The sequence below is a fragment of the Barbus barbus genome, assembly GCF_936440315.1.
Source record: "Barbus barbus genome assembly, chromosome: 17".
Classification (NCBI taxonomy): domain Eukaryota; kingdom Metazoa; phylum Chordata; class Actinopteri; order Cypriniformes; family Cyprinidae; genus Barbus; species Barbus barbus.
In genome coordinates, this window is record NC_136745.1 from 14,439,124 (window position 1) to 14,457,995 (window position 18,872).

Genomic DNA, 18,872 nt, shown 5'->3' on the forward strand with positions numbered 1-18,872 from the left:
GAAGCCATAAAGTCCAAAATTCACCTCAATGCAATGATATATATTATGATCCGGGTGGATAATCAGTAAATAAGCACAGGATTCTGTGGATGTTTAGCTGCTGAAGGATGGGTGATCAAGGACCTCAAACGTTTTCCTAGCTGTTTTGAAAAACATTGGACTTTTCAGAAAAGGGGTCAGACGTTCTTCAAAGCGTTTTTCCATGACCGGTTTGTCAATGGAACCCTTTTGAGACTAGAATTCTCATCTGAGTCCATAGAATTCCTCGTTTATGAAGGAGAAGAAGAAAAAAAAGTTCCCCGTTGGAAAGGTTTTCTTATTTTATAAACACAAAATGCAATACTACCAAATGTTTCAATGCTATTCTCCTTCATATTTAATGAGTCTATGTTTCTCTGAAAGCCATTTTGGCTTCAGGGCAATTTCTTAGTCGTAGGAGAGAGAATATTTTCATCACCCCGCAAAAAGCAAATGTTCCATCCAAGAACACTTCATCGACACTCAGCAGCTGTTGTCTTTTTCTAAATTCCTCCACCACGTGTGCTTTGTTTCTGCATAACTGTAACACCATGTAGAACGGCAACACGTCTCAGCCCTGTGTTTGGCGCCATGAATGTGCATTACAGTTTGAAGATTGTCAGATCATTTTTTTGTGTGTGTTTGAATGTGATAATATTTCATTCCAAATGAAGGATGATTTGTGAGAAACTGGATCACAAATTGGCCACTTTCATCTCGACCAGTAATGACGGCCACATCTGGAGATGATTGGAGGAGTCCTGCACGTTCTCTTCACAGCAAGTGGAAATACACAGGCCTGTTTCACTCAGCTGACAGAGAACTCAAGTTAATGGCCAAATTGTGCACACAGTGTGGGTTTTTTTCATGCTTTTTTACCATATGTTTCCTTAAGGTTTCACTTGGTGATTTTTGTTAAACAATTAACCAGTATGCTATTTTCATTTCTTTGTTTTTAATCTACAAAAGTCATCATGTCTTGTAGATAAGTACTTTTCATGTGACGCATCTCTGCGCAACCAAAGTATACGAGCCATCTGGAGCATTTCTTTCATATCTATGCCGATTGTGATTACATTTTTTTTGGAGTACAAGTAACACGTTCCTAAATTCAACATGCATTATTTTTCTTTCAAGATCTTATGACTTGTGCAAACTTGTTCATTTTGAGCATTTCACTGATAAAACAATTTAAATATTTAATACAGCACTTTGTAAAGTAATTGTAAATGATATTTTAATAAGCCAAAAAAGACAAAACAACTGACGTAACATTTGTCAAAGTATAACCTGTGAAGTGTTTGCCTACTGTTCATTGGTTATATAGCACTGGGTTCATTCTTTCTGCAGTGTTTGCGGTTTAGACTGTTTTCGCCATAAGTTTGTACACCGTCGTTTTGTTTTTGTCCTGAGGCTGTTGGTTTATGGGTAATCAATCCTCAACACTACGTCATGAGAAAACCAATGCGCCAGTAAATGCTACTTCTGTCAGACTATTTAGACAAGGATTTGGTGCAAAATTGTTAAATTCCTAACACTCAGGTTTAGAAACAGTTCAGTTGAAACGGACACGTTACGCATTTCTAAACATTACTGAGTGCGTAATGAATTTCTCATCAATATTGTTCTTTTTCACTGACATAAAAATCTTTCCGACAGCCTGTCGTTCTGAGCTCACAAAGTCAGCTTGTAACACTGAATAAAGCAGATGCCATGATATTCACTAAACGAACCACCGATCTCTCTTTATGACTGTACATTTTGTCAGCCTCATTCATAGCGGTTCCGTGTAAATGAATGTGCAAGTGTGCTATTTCTTTCCACTGACTTTCTTTAACTGAAAACCGTAGAATTGTGTACCTGTGAATGTTCAATTCGATTTCTTAATTCAATGTTCCTTGCCTTTCTGCAAGTCAAAATGCTGTATTTATTACATGCCACAGCGCTTATGCAATTGTACAATTCTTTTCTATTATTTTTTCTTTTTTTGGTAAAGTTACTTTTCTTTTTTCTCGTCAATGTAAATTGTCGTCGATGAGTTTGTGGTAATAGGAAGCCCTCTTCCGCAGAAGGTTTTCTGTACTTTTTGGACAATGGTATGGATTTGTGGGTAGAATTTTGGAAATTCGTTTCTAAGTGCTTTCAAGTATTTACTTGGCCTTATGTATATATCTCTCTATGAAATTTCAGAAAAGGTATGTATAGTAATTGAACCTAAAATGGATGTAAATAAATTATATATTGTTAAAAGAGAGTTGAGTGATTTGTGCTCGCAGCATCTACAATATTTCATCATGACACATTTTACATTTGGATCCAATTAGTAGCCTTGGGAATAACCCAATTTCTCCACCATACGTATGATTCAGTAAGTCAGCACACAACAACATGACTGCAGGTGATTTATTGACTAAATGTCTCTAGCACAATTTCATCTGACATAGAAAACCTCTCTATAATATGCACAAGAATACAGCAGTTTACCATTCTGAATGAAACACACAATAGTTAAAGGCTGCAAAGCTATAAAAGAGGCACTTGATAGTTGATACATAACACGCTGTCAATACAAAAAGTACAAAAATTGAGCTGTTGGCTCAAATATATATAGCTTTCTAAGAGCAGGATATTGGAGTGTTGCATTTCTTCCGATTAGAGTGCAGGAGATTGCGATAAGGTAATGATGTTCTGGGAAGCATCTGGTATGTAGTCTCTGAAGAAGAGCCATTATGTTTGGAAACGCCATAAGATTATGCATATATCGGTGATACCCACAATCAGGATTGCTCAAAACCTTTGGCACACATGCGCTTTGCTCACTAGCTTGCGGAAACCACCAAAATGGCCACAGAGCTTTAAATAACACATCAAGCAATAAGTGAATCTGGCCATATAATATTGCAAGATCCATTTGCACTAACGCAAAGCATTTTTATGGTATCACAGGCCTTTCCTTAATTAGAACTACCTGTCTGATTAGAACAGATGAATGTGGCGTATTTAGTATTGAAGCCATGGGTCAGGATGAAACGCATGCAATCAGTGCTAATGTATTTCAGTGTAGCTGCCAGGGGCGTTTTATTCCTCTGTGGTTTGCCATTACCTTAAGTACCCTGGCACAGCAAATCAGGCAGAACAAAAAAGTAGGCTGCACAGCATCTAGAGGATTGAGGGGCCACTTTAAGATCCTGTCTGAGTAGATCACATGCTCAATGCTTTAGCCTACAAAATGGATTGGAGTACAACTAGATTGCTTCACTCATTACATGGAAAATGCTTTGTCCTTATTTGTGACAAGAGTGGGTCGAATTTTGGATGATAAATATACATCCAAGTGCAGATGAGATGAGCAAAACTCCCAAAAAGTCACATTTTACAACAAAACTAAATGAAGAATATTTTCAGTGTGACAATATTTTCATGCTAATCACATTTAATTTTTTATAATTCTCTTTAATAGTGTTTTAACTTTTTTTGTTTTATATTTTTTATTCTATATATTATAATTGTACTGTATTCAAATCAGCATAAAGGCAGTACAACGGTTTTATTTTTTCATTAGAGTAATTAGAATGCATTTGGAAGGAAAATGTGCTCAGCTGTCAAGAGAAATTGTCACAAAAAAATTAATTCTTACATATGGTTAAGCCATATTCTTTATGCAATATAAAATGCGGTGTAATGTGAACATGACATGTTTTGTGAGATTCACTCAGATTCAAAATTAATGAATATGAATATCTAAAAAGTGAAGATAAACGGGGCAGTATAAGAGCATACCATGTTCATTGGATTGACGAATACTGCAGGTGTGCTTTTGGAGGTGGAGTGGGATGAGGAGGGACAGCTAAAATACTTCATCCAAATACCTTGTTATCCATTCCAACATCTGGCATCGGTGGTTGTAACAGTTCACAAGCTGTTTCCAGTTGAATGACTGGCATCGTAACACAGCAAAACTGAGGCCAGTCTGTCGGCTTACTGTATCAAGGTACCAAAAATTCAGGTCTGTGCTTTGCTGAATGACACATACTTAGTAAATGCTGATCGAAGCTGCTATAACAGCCGGTGAAAGCCAGCGGAGCTACTGTATCAATCACTCTGTCAGTCAGCCATATGTTACAGGCTTCAAGTAAAGTATTGGTCTTGTTTGGCATAGCTATAGACCCCCCAGTCTCCGTTCCGGCCCCTCCTTGACGAACAGCGGAGCCTCACACCGGAGAGAAAGTGTGACTTTTACATAGTGGCTTGTCCTTCTTTGAATAGAACGTCTTCCCCTCCAGATTGATTTGACAGATCTGAGGAGATGAAAAAAGAGGATTAAACAGTAGAATCAAACTCTTATTCAATCATGACTGTTCAGCAGCGCTTTTATACAGCTGTGATTCATTATTTGCTAGAAGCCAATAATATTAGGGGGAGAAACATAAGCATTCCAGAGAGCATTTATAATCGGATACAAGTTTGGAGTGCAGGATGAGACTTTATTATTTCTAGTAGATTTGGATAAAAATGTCTACTAAATGAATAAACGTGGGGGTCTTTAATCTGATTAAACTCATAATCCGTTTGGAGTCTGTAAATTTTTATTTTTTGAACGAAATGCAAGGAATTGAGTGACACTAATGACATTTATGTTTTTTTTTTTATTATATATTTGAAGTTATATTTCCATTTTGAATAAATGCCGTTCTTTTGAAATTTCTCTTCATTAAACAAGCCTGAAAAAAGTATCACTGTTTCCACAAAAATATGAGGCAGCAACTCTTCTTAAAGTAACACTAAAGACTGGAGTAATGGCTGCTGAAAACTCAGCTTTGTCATCACATGAATAAATGACATTTTAAAATATATTAAAATAGAAAAACAGTTATTTTAAACCATAATAATACTCAACAATATTAGTGTTTTTATTGTATTTCTAATCAAATACATGCAGCCTTAGTGAGCATAAGACTTTCAAAAACAAAAAAAAATATTAAATATTACCAACACAAGCCTTGAATGAATGCCTGTATTAATTTGTCATGTGAATATAATTTATGGGGTATATTCACTGTTAATGTCAGTGCATGTCAAAATGAAAGTAATTGCTATCTGACACAGACTGCCAAGCTCTCAAAGAACCCCATTTTTGGAGACAAAGATTAAAGAAGTGAATTTAAATCAGTAGACAGGCGAGTAAAAGTCCCACACAATATTGCTATTTATTGTGTTCTTGTGTGCTGCTACGAGGGGCATGAATGAAAATTAATGAACTGCTTAAATTCCTAAAAAATGAAATAAATGGCAAGCGCATATCCAGCATTTCCATAAGAGAAAATAAAACGGATGTCTTAGTTTATCTGGATTATGAATAAGAAAGAAGAATATTCTAAAAGCTGTGAACCACATTAATTAAAAGACATTAATCCAGTGCATGCAAACATGCCCAATGCATGAATTTTCAAGGGAAGTGTCTAGGTTCTCAGGGGCTAGGGTACTATTACTTGATAGTGTTGTGTGATGCAGAAAGTTTAAGATTGAGTTTCGGGACAGGTCCCAATGCATCAAAATGACTTACGGCACAGACAAAGCAAGTGTCATGCCAGCTGTAGCCCAGCGCCTCAAGGAAACGGTCTCCTGCATCAATCTTGAAGTCACAGCCATGGCATTTGGTACCAAACATCTTTTCATAGTCTGCAGAGAAAAACAAACCAACCAAAAAGGGCCTATTAAGACACCAAGGAAATGCTTGGTCAGAAATGCAGAGAACGAGACAAGAAAGAAAGGTGTTATCGGAAGGAAAAAGAAAAAAGGGATTATATTTTCTCAGCCCTCACATGCTCAGTGTGTGATAACAGACACTGGTCCAGATTCCTACATGGATTGCCCCAGTTTTACCCATTACGGAAAACTTAAAAGTGGCAAGCTTTACGTTCCGTACGCAAGGCAAGTAGTTTAGAGCACAATCCTTTTAAGGTGCTGAGACTGCAGCTATTTTATCAACACTAGCTCTTCATTTCTAACAGAAACAGCTGCCCACTTGCTGCTGACACAAGACCAAAACTCTTTAAGGCTGTAAAGCACCGGAACTGCAATGCAAGCCTATTTACATAATAAAGACATGCATTCCCTTCAGATAGCTTAATGTCTGTTTATGTAAGATTAGGGGCCCAACAAATGTGACAATGTGATTAACTGCACTGCATAAATATAAATTAAACACGGAAGGTGGCTGAATTTAACAACTTTTTACCACTCAGGAAACGAAATGAATGAATGAGCACAGCTTAACTTGGCAAATTTCATGATTGAATTCAAATCAATTTAATCCAACCCACAATGTTTCAGAGCCCCTTCTCCCACCTGTTTGCTAACCTCTGAATAACTGGTCTTACAAAAGTGTCAAAAGATACAAAAAAGAATTGCTGTAAGAGCCGTGGCCTAGTGGGTAGCACACAAACTCCTGACACTGCTTCCCATTCCACTTCCCAAATAATTTCCTTTTCTAAAGCTCACTTGTCCATTAAATGAAAGCGGCCGAAATAAAAACAATAAACACTGGCAAAACAGGTTTCAATTTAACGTTTCCCACTCCTCCTAATAATTTCTTGTTATAATTCTCACTAGTAATAAAATAAAATAAAAATGTTAGCAAAAATCCAATGCTTCCCACTCCTCCTTCCAATAATTCTCTGTCATAAACCTCACTATTCCCATAAATAAAAAAAGTTAAGTTAAATAAATAAAAATGTTTGAGTTTAAAGCAGTCTTGCAATGTTTCCGATGCCTTACAATCATTGTTTAAAATGTATCTCTTATAATTCTTATATAATAATAAATTAATGACACAACAGGTTTGAATCCAAATGTTTCCCACTCCTCCTACCCCTAAATTTCTTGTGATAGTTGTCATAAAATGCATGCTCAAAGCAGGCTTGCAATGTTCTCGATGCCTTATTAAATTGTATTTCTTATCATTCCTATAAATATAAGTGTTAAACAGGTTAGTAAAAAGTGGACTTTGAGGTGGGGTGCTTATATAATCAAAATGAGTTTGAATCTGTCTTTTGATTTCAATCTAATTTAAATAAACAAAAAACAAAAAAGAAAAGAAAAAGAACAGTATTAATGGTTTCATTAAGCACCAAAACACTCTCTACTAATAGCGCATTTAAAGTAGATTCTCATGCATAAAAGTTCTCAGCAAAGCTCCTAATCAATGTGCAGGGCCGGTATGGAGCAGGTTTGACGTCTAAAGTGAAGTGGCAGCATTTGAATGATTAAACACCGCAGGAGCCCGCACTCGGCTCTTGGCAGGGGCTGTCGATAAGATGAGCGTTCAGGCGTGCGAGAGGGGCCGCGGTCGCTCACCTCTCTCACAGTAGGGCTCTCCCTCCTCCATGTAGAAGGCCTCGTTCCTGATGGGCATTTTGCAGGCAGCACACAGGAAGCACTGTACGTGGTAGGTCATCTTCAGGGCGTGCATGATTTCCTGCGGAGAGGACAAAGGGGTGTGAGGGAGCTGTGCACGCCATCTATGAATTTACACTTTGAAAATCAGTCCACTTTCACCTTTAAACTCTCACTCACACACTTTACACACTAAATACTATCAGAATCAATATTCAGCTTTTGTTTGATTTGAGGTTATTTTGACGGAATTTCATATTATACTGTCGTAAAATTACCTTACATTGTCTGTCTAATAGTTCACTAACACGATATATATAAATAAATAAATAAATGTATGTGTGTGTGTGCGCGCGTGTCTGTGTGTGTGTTTCTGTGACATGAGGACACAAATTTGTATAATGACATGGGTATGACATAGGTATTACAAGGAGAAGGTGACTTATGAAGACATTTCCCCATGTACCCATATTTCAAAAGGCTTATAAATCATACAGAATGAGATTTGAGAAAGTAAAAATTCACAGTTTCCTGTAAGGGGTACGTTTAGGTGTAGGGTGATAGAAAACACGGTTTGTAGAATATAAAAGCCATTACACCTATGGAATGTCCCCACAATTCACAAAAACAAACGCGCGTGTGTGTACGTTAAATTCATATATCATATACAGTGGGGGAAAAAATAATTTCATCCCCTGCTGATTTTGTAGAAATGATCAGTCTACAATTTTAATGGTAGGTTTCTTTTAACAGTGAGAGACAAAATAACGAAAAAACAGAAAAACACATTTCAAAAAAGTTATAAATTGATTTGCACTTTAATGAGTCAAATAAGTATTTGACCCCTTCGCAAAACATGACTTAGTACTTGGTGGAAAAACCCTTGTTGGTAATCACAGAGGTCAGACGTTTCTTGTAGTTGGCCACCAGGTTTGCACACATCTCAGTAGGGATTTTGTCCCTCCTGAGATGGCTGGCTTCAATGCCCTGGCCCTGATGGTAAATGGTCCCGTCCATTGTCCCGTTGATGCGGTGCAGTTGTCCTGTCTAGGGCTGGGCGATAGATCTCATGCGAAATGCCAGTAAAGCCGGTTCCGTGATAAGCGGTAAATCTCCATCACCTGCTTTTAAATGTAGCGGCATTTAATACACAGAGCCGTAGTTCACTAACACGCTACGCAATATCGCTTTCATTATAGCAGATGAATCGCCTTTGACAAGCTACACAATATCGCATTCATTATCGGTGAACTACGGCTCTGTGTATTAAATGCCGCTACATTTGAAAGCAGGTGATGGAGATTTACCGCTAATCAAGGAACCGGCTTTACTGACCAGATGCGCGTGCATATCACATGCGATATATCGCTCAGCCCTAGTCATGTCCACTTAGTAGAAAAACACCCCCAAAGCATAATGTTTCCACCTCGATGTTTGACGGTGGGGATGGCGTTCTTGGGGTCATAGGCAGCATTCCTCCTCCTCCAAACACGGCGAGTTGAGTTGATGCCAAAGAGCTCGAATTTGGTCTCATCTGACCACAACACTTTCACCCAGTTCTCCTTCAAACTTCAGACGGGCATGTACATGTGCTTTCTTGAGCAGGGGGACCTTGCGGGCGCTGCAGGATTTCAGTCCTTCACGGCGTAGTGTTACCAATTGTTTTCTTGGTTACTATGGTCCCAGCTGCCTTGAGATCATTGACAAGATCCTCCCGTGTAGTTCTGGCTGCATGGAGCCCCAGTCTGAGGGACAGTTATTTTGTGTTTCTTCCATTTGCGAATAATCACACCAACTGTTGTCACCTTCTCACCAAGCTGCTTGGTGATGGTCTTGTAGCCCATTCCAGCCTTGTGTAGGTCTATAATCTTGTCCCTGACCTCCTTGGACAGCTCTTTGGTCTTGGCCATGGTTGAGAGTTTGGAATCTGATTGATTGATTGCTTCTGTGGACAGGTTATCTTTTAAACAGGTAGCAAGCTAAAACCCTTTAAGAGAGTGCTCCTAATCTCAGCTCCTTACCAGTATAAAAGACACCTGGGAGCCAGAAACAATTACATTAAATTTGTACTGACCCCAAACATTGTAACAGTAGTGTATCAAAAAATTATGCCAGCATCCTTAATGATTTTATAAACTTTTCCACCACTCATTTTGAATCGATCATTAACTGCATTGTGTAGTTGTGTTGCAGAACAGTAGGCAATACAGTTACCCCAGTTATCTTCTTCTTGCATTTGGCACAGTTGGGTGAATAACGGTTGTCGTAGCACTTGGTGCAGTAAATGGATCCTTTTTCCTCAAAGAATCCCCCCTCATCCAACACACTTTTACACTGACAGCACGTGAACTCCTCTGGGTGCCAGGAACGACCAAGCGCCACCACATAGCGTCCCCTAGAACACAGACACACAAACACAGCCTTACAACAAAAGCTTTTGCACTTAACTGAAAGGGTCAGCTGGGGCATCAACAGCTAGGTTTAGCACTCTTAAGTGTTCAGTGTGCAAAAGCCATTCTAATGGAAATAGTAGGTCAGACGTAAAAACCTAATCCATTCTGTATTGATTCTCCATGGCAAAAAGCCCAAGGACATGGCGCTATTTCTGTGCTTGGCGCATTTTAAGAAATACTGCTGCCTTACAAAGTTTGACACAACCTTTTTTCCCTCCCCATGTTTTCTCTCAGTTCTGTAAGTAAGTTTTGGGCTATCTGCAATGGTTAGCTTTGGGATTTCGAAAGGAATAGTTCACCCAAAAATGACTGAAACGATTTGCTTAAAATGTCTTCAATTATTTCTTAATCGGAACAGATTTGTAGAAATGTTATATTAAATCACTTACTCATCAATGGATCCTCTGCAGTGAATGGGTGCTGTCAGAATGAAAGTCCAAACAGCTGATAAAAACAAAATAATCCACAAGTAATCCACACAATTCCAGTCCATCAACTACGTCTTTCGAGGTGAAAAGCTGTGTTTGTTATAAACAAATCATTCAAACATGATTAACTCTTTAGAACGGTTTTTAAATGGTTTCGATTTGCACATATTTCTATCTTTATTCAGACGATAACACTTTTTCACAGGAGAAAGCAATATGATAGACAGCAAACTTATATTTTAGTTGGAAGCAATGGCTTAAAGTTTAAACATTTCTGGATGGATTTGTTTCTAACAAACTCACAGCTTTTAAATTCACAAGATGTTAACTGATGGACTGGGACTGTGGGGATTATTGTGATGTATTTTTCAGCTGTTTGGACTCTCATTCTGACGGCACCCATTCACTGCATAGAATCCATTGGCGAGTAAGTGATGTAATGCTAAATTTCTCCAAATATGTTCTGCTGAAGAAACAAACTCATCTTGGATGTTGTTACGAGCCCCTGTTCTCTCTCTTTTTGTTTTGTTTCCTGAGTGCAGCTGCTAATTGGATGGGGCGTCTGCCTATTTAAGAGCTGCTGGTGGCACTTCAGTGGTGGCTTGCCCTGGGAACTCTGTTTTTGTGTTTGCTTTTGGTCTTGTTTTTCCTTATTCTCTTTTGTTTAGGATGGCGAGTGATTGCTTGTTTAGTTACCATAGAGTACATAGAAAGCATAGGTACTTTTGCTGCGTTTTTCTGCCTCGGGAGATAGGAAGTTCTCTTTACTCGAGTAAGTTGCAGTTTAAATTAGTTAACTCACCCATGCTTATTTATGATTTATGTTTAAATTTTTTTTTTTTTGCTGTTTTCCTATTTTTGGTTACATTCTTTTACCCGTACAATAAAACCTTAACTTTTTGCTCTGGCCACTGTGGTATTTGTTGCCTTTAGAACAGCTTTCTTATGCTGGCCCTAAACAGGGTCGCAACAGAGGTATTGAGAGAGTTCACCCAGAAATCAACATTTGCTGACAATTTACTCTATTCCTTTAACTGCAAATTTTAAGTCTGACTCCAGAGGCGGTAGAGTTCCAGCAGTACCTAATGATCTTGTTGCACGCGGTGCAGAGCGGGGTGCAGCCGCTGGAGTCGGCGGGGTTCTGCTGTGCTGCCTGCATGATGGAGCTACGGTTCTGCATGGGAGTGGGCTGGACCGGTTTCTGATGCTGCGTCACCACCGTGGTGGTCTTGTCTGGATGGTAACGGTCTGCGAAACCGGGATCCGTCACCCATGGTGGCCGGCAGGCTGGACCAGAATTCGTTGGTGCTTTAGCTGCCGCTAAAAAAAAAAAAAAAAAAAAAAAAAAAAAAAAAAGGACAATGAAACTCAATACATATATTTTTTTCAGCACTTCTTCACTATGGGCCAACAGAGACCTGTTTCGAGTGTGTACATTTATGGGCTGCTATTAAAAAGAGTACAGTTGTAGTCTAAAAAGGCTTGCTTTTATCCAGGGACCAACTTATAACACAAAGACATCTATCGAGATGCTGCTAACACCATGAGAGGATAGCATTAGGACTGGCTCATGGTTTAATTCAGCTTATATAAACCACATCTCAAGAGAGTGATAATTGACTCATATTATCATCTGAGACTATAAACACATCAGTGCCACTTATGTCTTACTTTTCCCCATTAACAACAGGCCTGTCTGAGCCAGCCGGGCCGCTCCGTGAACAAGTCTGTGTTTTATGGGAGTTAAATCCTCCCTGTGGGAGCGAATCTGGGCCGTGAGTAAGTGTGTACTGTGAGAGTCAATCTATTCTGTCTGTTCTGAGAGTACTTACCTTGAACTTCATCAGGTTGGTCTTCTGGCTTGGACTTGGCAGGACAGGGAGTTACTCCGTGACTGTAGAAAGAAAATTTCCCTCAGTACACATGCCTTGATAAAACAGCTTTAGCCAATGAAAATGTTATTAAGCTACACAACACAACCTCTGACATCTACATCCTGGATGGAAAGTACACTCCTGAACAAAGAGATGAGATTAAAACTACTTCACGCCATGTATTTATATGCAAATTAAAATGGATGGGTGTGGGATGTTTTTTGCTTTAACCCTCTGAGCCCGACAAACGCGAATACGCGTTTTGGGGCAGATTTTCCTGATAAGGCAGAAAAGAGCTTGAATTACTCTGCCATGTTTGATCGTTCAGATAAGAGCAATACACCATTCGAATCTGTAAGGGGTCTTCTTTTATTTGTATTCACTCATAATAACAACTAAACTTTGTGCTTTTGAAGAATAAAGAAAACAAACAGCATGCGCTCTCGGTCTTCTCCGTCTCCGCGATCTGTTTTCAGAAATGCGTCACTAAAATGAAGTGTAACTCAGCGAATACTCAACACAGAAACATGAGAGTTATCTCTATAGAAAGCTTGAAGTGTCTTCTTTCAAATGAAGTAATATCGAATCATATCGAAAACAAATATTCTGTGATGAAGTAATCCGTATGAAACCAACACGATGTCCAGTCTGTCCCGTCTAACTCATTATTTTTAATGAGATCCCGCCCCCTCGCGTTCACATGCAAATAACCACGTGACCCGCGCGCGCGAAGCATAAACAAAGCGTCAGTGTCAGTGAGGAGTTCATCGCTGCTATACTGTTACTTTCTGGAAGAAGACGCGCTGAGTAAAGGCTGGATTTCCCTCAAAATCGATCTGATGAGTAAGTAATGTTTATTTTATTTTCTGCATTAGTTAACGTGTTATTGTGACATAAACTTGAACACATTACTAGATGGGTTGTTCCCAAACTACAACACGATGAATGCTACGCATCTAAGAATGTTTAGACCATGTTTACTATTAATAATCTGTTCACAAATATATTTTAATAACGTGCTAAACGATAACAATTAGTTCTCAGATATAAAATATATGTTTTATAGTACGAAGTATATCCTTTTATAGTACAGAGTCTATGACTGCAGAATCATATCTTTTATACTATAAAATCATACATGATGTTCAGGATGACTATAATTCCTGACTAAAATGTTTTTGAAATCCAGTAAAACATTGTGAATATGATGGGCAATTCATTGTATTTAAATTTCTTACGGCGCGAGTATAAAACAATAAAAGTAATATGAGAGTACATTGTAACATGATGAATGCCACGAGTCTAAGCATGTTTAGAACATGTTTATTATTAATAGCCTAAGTTACACTGTTCAAAAATAGATTTTAATAACGTGCTAAACAATAATAATTAGTTTCTCAGATATAAAATGTTTTTTTTTACGATAATACAAAGCATGAATGAGTCTATGACTACAAAACACACATATATATATATATATATATATATATATATATATATATATATATATATATATATACAGATGCTCCTGATATAAACATGCTCACAAATGTTTTTTCTCTTTTTTTGGTTGTTTGTATTTTATTGAATCAGACACCTGCACCACAGATGATGAATCCTGCTGACTTTCAGTCTCTTCCAACTGTTTTCCTCTGAGAGCGCTGCACTAACATCAGAAGAAATCCATGGAAAGTAGCAGAAACACTTAAATAACACGCAAATATCAGGTATGATTTATTTGCTTCACTTGTTGAACAGAATCTGTTGCAGGAACGAGTCAAAGTCTGTTCACATCTCTGTGGTTAGATCAGTGCACAACAATGTGTCTTTGACCTTCATTATGTATGTTTTGATTATACTGTGTTGTAAATAAAATACAAATCATTTAAAAACCCCATTTTTTCAGTCTCCTCACACTCTCTTACCTGCCTCAGTCACAGTCACACTGATGGGCCATTAGCACCTTTAGGGGAGGGCCCTTTGTCTCTCAGGTGAGAACCACTTAATATTCAAGCCCATTACCACTCCCTCGCATATTGGATTTCGAACACAAAACATGTCTTTAAAAATTTAAATCAATGTATTGTTTTCTGTGAGCAAATAAACAAGATGATTTTCACATAATTGTGAAGTAAATATTCTAGCCTACAAGATCTGGTTCTCAAAAGTCTTGTGATCAGTTGTTCTGTGTGTGTTTTATGGTCTTATTTGAGTGACTTCAAAATGTTAGTTTTTCACTAACCACGCATAAACGTTGTTTTCTCAAAAACACAATCATGTACATAAATGCTGCTAACATAACATTGTAGCCCAGTTTGTGCTGTTTACAGTGTTATTAGACTTTAGCCATTTATATTTTTATAAGCAACTGAAAAAAGCACAAATGTCAGGGCATGTCGAAAGTTCTCCAGGTCCCCAAAACACCCTCAGGGCCCAGAGGGTTAATTGTAAGTAAAAACATGTTACATTTAATGCACTTGCTGTTATTATTTTTTTTTCCACTGGGCATTCTTTATTACAATTTGGCATAACAAGAACAACAAAAAATATATTCTTTATATAAAAATAAAAATAAATGCTCATAGTGTTTTAAGATTTTATTCATTTAAACGATTTTTGCAAAGGTTTTCAAAAAAAAAAAAAAAAGCTTAATCTTATTTTAAAAATATATGTTTAGCTTCTTTTAATGCTTTTTTTTTTTTCTCTTATATTAAATTATTTTATGTCATCTTGGGACCCCCTTGGAAGTCAGAGTTGAGATTGACCTGTGTCATTTCACCTTACATACTGCTCTTAAAAAATAAAAAAATAAAAAATAATTGTAGCATTTATGAGCTTTTCATCATAGGAATGAAATGAATAAGCATATCCTCATCATAACTACAAGATCACACAAGAATAACAGTCATGAGTTTTCCAGCTGCGTGTTTGTGATTATATGTGCATGTTGTTCCTCCTGTTTAGCTTCTAAAAAGAATTAATGTCCTGAAGTTCCCTCGGTGTAAACATGTCATTCATTTATACAGAGTAAGCCAAACAAGTCTGTCTTTTGTTTTTTTTATTGCCAAACACTGCTTTAAAATGATACCAGCTGGGCAAAGCAAGATGCAGAACGATTAAATCTCTAGCTGAAATATTTTACAGAATTAGAATCAATGCATACTAATTCCAAACAACGTCTAATTAATCTCTTATTTGCACAAATCCCAGTCTGAAAAACATCTCAGTTCTGTTCCAAATCCAGGTGAGCTGCCCACCTAGCCAATATTTTTAGGCACAACCACAACAGGAAGTCTGTTCCAAACAGTAGGCTTGAAAATTACATGAGTTTCTCACCTTGTTTTGGATGAAATCTAAAAGAAAATCCCAGAATGCATGGTGCTGAATTTTATCCAGAAGCAACTTGAATTTGACCAAAATAAATCTGTTCCATGCATTTAAGAAATACAGTATTTTACGTAATATTTAGAATATTGAGTTAGCTTAACTAGCAAGATCTAAACCCATAATCTATCTGCTGAAAAAAACATTTAAACCAGGTTTAAACCACTCCCAGTTGGCCTGGGGTGAATTAAATAGGCTAAGGTTAATCATTTTTACCATCACTTCTCCAAACAACTAGGAAACAGCAGTGCATAAAATGCTAAAAATGTTGAAACGAAGAAAAGAGAACAAGCATAGCTTGAAGAAAATAAAGGAGGACAGCAGAATGTTTCACAATGTTTTATGTACTCAGAGACATGAGTCAACAGAATCTTTTATCTTATTGGAGACAGATCCAGAGGAAGTGCGATCAGATGACATCATAATAGTGAATTATGCTAAATTACAGTCAGGATAAAAAGAGAATGAAATATAAAGAAGAAAGAAAGTTGAGACAAATCACAAGGAGGAGGGGGGGGGGGGGTCTACACAACACAATCAGAAAGAAAGAAAGAGCAATAGCAACAGTCCCGTGATGGATAACGCCTCTGAACAACCACAAAAATTATAACAATAAAATAACATGATTTTCAGTTTGTAGAAACGTACCACTTGAAAGAGACTATGTCACACCAACAGCATTCAGATATTCCTAACGGGAACTTGACTGTAGGGCTCAGCTTGCATGGTTTTTCCAACTATGCCTGTATTTCTTCTCACATTTGTTTTTGCTATTTTTAACTTGCATTTTTTTTTTAAGTTTTTTTTTTTTCATTAACTTGACAACCTCCCCTCCATTCCCCATTTTTTTTTTGTCCTGGTATAGCTGGGGTCAGTGTTCACCCATAGCTGGCACGCGGTGGTGCATTTGTATCTAGTGCGGCCGTATGTCAGCCACCTCGGCCGTCTGATGCCCGGGAGGCACAGCGTTCAGGACTTGATGTTGAGGGAACGGGCGGATCTCTCGTGATGCCAGTCTCTCAGCCTGGCATAGCGGGGACTCTGAATCTCAGAGAGGAACTTTTCCCTGCCATTCAGTGCACCAAAGAGGACAGGAAATTAGGAGAGCGGTGAGGACAAAACAGAAGGAGAGAAAGACATGCCAGCACATACACAAAGACAAAAGAAGGGAATGAATATGAGGTTGAGAGAACAGCAAAACAGAATGGAAAGAAGTAGTAATAAAAGATGCAACATATGCAAGTAGTGATGAATTCAGAAAAATATAAATCAGGGTCTCTAGATAACCAGGCCCAGACAGAATCTGCAGACTTTTTTTCCTCACGTTTACGTTTTGATTTTAATGTAAAACCTGCTAAATGGATTCTGAGCTGAGAGTACTACACGCTTACTGGCAGCACAATCTAAAAGTTTTAAGGGCGTTTGCACACAGATGCTTTTTTAAGGGTGTGGAAAGAAATGATTCGGTATGAAATCAAGTAGGAATATAGGAAAGTGCATTTCCGAAGGCACAACTTGGCTGTGTCTTTTGCTTTCATAGATGTGCAGAATGTTTTAAGTATCAACGCTGTAAAATTCTCATTTTAACTTTAAACATTCATTGTGCTTAAAATTAAAATACACATTTGAAGGCAGCAACTTTATTTTATAACACTTATTCACTACCAGTCATATGTTTGGGGCTGTTTTTTTTATATTTAAGTCTCTTAGATTCACTAAGGTGCATTTATTTGATCAAAAACGCAGTAAAAACAGTAATATTGTTAAATATTATTACTATTTAAAATAGAAAACCACTATTTTAATATATTTTAAAACAAAATTTATTCCTGTAACATTACTTATTGCTATCAGCGTTGTGTTGCTTCTTTTTTTTAAAGAATTCTTAAAAGAAAAGAACCGCATTTCTTAAAATAGTAATTATATGTAATATAATAAACGTCTTCTGTCACTTTTGATCAATTTAAGGCATCCTGAATCAAAGTATTAATTTCCTTTCAAAAATCTTACTGACTCCAAACTTTTAAAAAGTGCTGAACTTCTCAAATCTAATAACTCCTCTGCCCTTGTGGCCTTATGGGATGATTTCTCTAAGGTTATGGAACTCCAAAAACCCTGCGTTTGTCCTTCATGTGAGGCATCATTCGCATCAAAAATCAATGAATTTGAATTGGTATCTGACACGGTGTAAACTATATTGATGAAACTGTATTTTATGCAAGAAAGGCATTTATATTCTGCAGAAATCTGAGGGCATGATTCTGTGAAGCTCTGATTATAAGGCACACAGCACTCGGTGTATTAATCTATACTGCAAATGCACAGATCAGACAACGGCTCATAATGCGGATCAAAGCATATTTTCAGCGTCTCTCCGCAGAGAGCTGAACACCGTGATCTCGTAATGAGGGTGGTAAAAGGTCAGAGCCAGCCATTTAATGCTTCAAACCCCACTTCATTAGCAAGTACACACAGTTCTTTACCTGGACCTTTTCATGTTCTCATCATCCGGGTCCTGCACTGAGGGAAGCAGGAGAGATACAGATCAGACCAACCATTAGACAAACACAATATAAAATCCACTGCCAATATCTGAACAACGCTACAAAACACTTGAAGACCGCTGCTTTTAAAGGGACTCCCCATCACCTTTAAACATGAGAGTCAATCCCATGAGATGTACAGGTTCAGTACGGCAACAATGGTTGACTGCACACCTCTTTCCTACCACTTACTTGAGAGCAAATCAAAGCCACTCGGGCTCTAGATCACATAAAGGAGAAAATCTCAGCCATAACCCTTTAAGCTATAGATAGACGACATTTCCCACTTCTTTATGATCTCACTCTCAATATCAGATCAGCAGTTGGGGTCCTCTAGGACAAGCTTTCATGCCCTCCTACACTCAGATTAGTCCCTGCCACTAAGTAAAGATGGGATTTAGGAGCGGGAGTTATTTTAAGGAACTTATAGGAGCAGGGCTGGGAGCTACAACTGTATATACTGTGACACTAAAAATGTATCAACCGGAAGACCGGTTTATACCACAGTAAATACACAACGCAATTGTAAAAAATCTGAGACAAAGTAGAAAAATAACTATTATTTTGACAACTTCACAAAGTAGTTTTTTATTATCCTTAGCAATGCGTCACTTCTACATTAACATTAATCCAATTAACTAACATTAGCATGAAATTATAATGAATATAATTTTAGCATAAAAAATGTATAGTTCACAATTGTGCGTGAACCAGCTATTTTACAATGACTTTGAATGTAGCTCATTCATTATTTCAGCTCAAGTAAAAATATTTTTT

General features: G+C 37.6%; 1 protein-coding gene across 3 annotated transcripts in view; it reads right to left on the bottom strand.

Moving 5' to 3' along the window:
* Nucleotides 1-2,403: 2,403 nt before the first annotated feature.
* LOC306883397 (PDZ and LIM domain protein 7-like) overlaps nucleotides 2,404-18,872 on the bottom strand; it is a 42,045-nt gene continuing 25,576 nt past the window's right edge. For 2 of the 3 annotated variants that reach the window (XM_079438613.1, XM_079438614.1), the window contains exons 6-11: nucleotides 12,127-12,188; nucleotides 11,377-11,614; nucleotides 9,628-9,808; nucleotides 7,375-7,495; nucleotides 5,582-5,697; nucleotides 2,404-4,316 (exon numbers count right to left, since the gene is read on the bottom strand). In XM_079438613.1, coding sequence (XP_079294739.1) covers nucleotides 4,230-4,316; nucleotides 5,582-5,697; nucleotides 7,375-7,495; nucleotides 9,628-9,808; nucleotides 11,377-11,614; nucleotides 12,127-12,188 — 805 coding nt within the window. In that variant the 3' untranslated portion in view covers nucleotides 2,404-4,229. Of the gene's footprint in view, nucleotides 4,317-5,581; nucleotides 5,698-7,374; nucleotides 7,496-9,627; nucleotides 9,809-11,376; nucleotides 11,615-12,126; nucleotides 12,189-18,035; nucleotides 18,073-18,872 lie in introns of all 3 variants that reach the window. The other variant, XM_079438615.1, reaches the window with a different exon arrangement.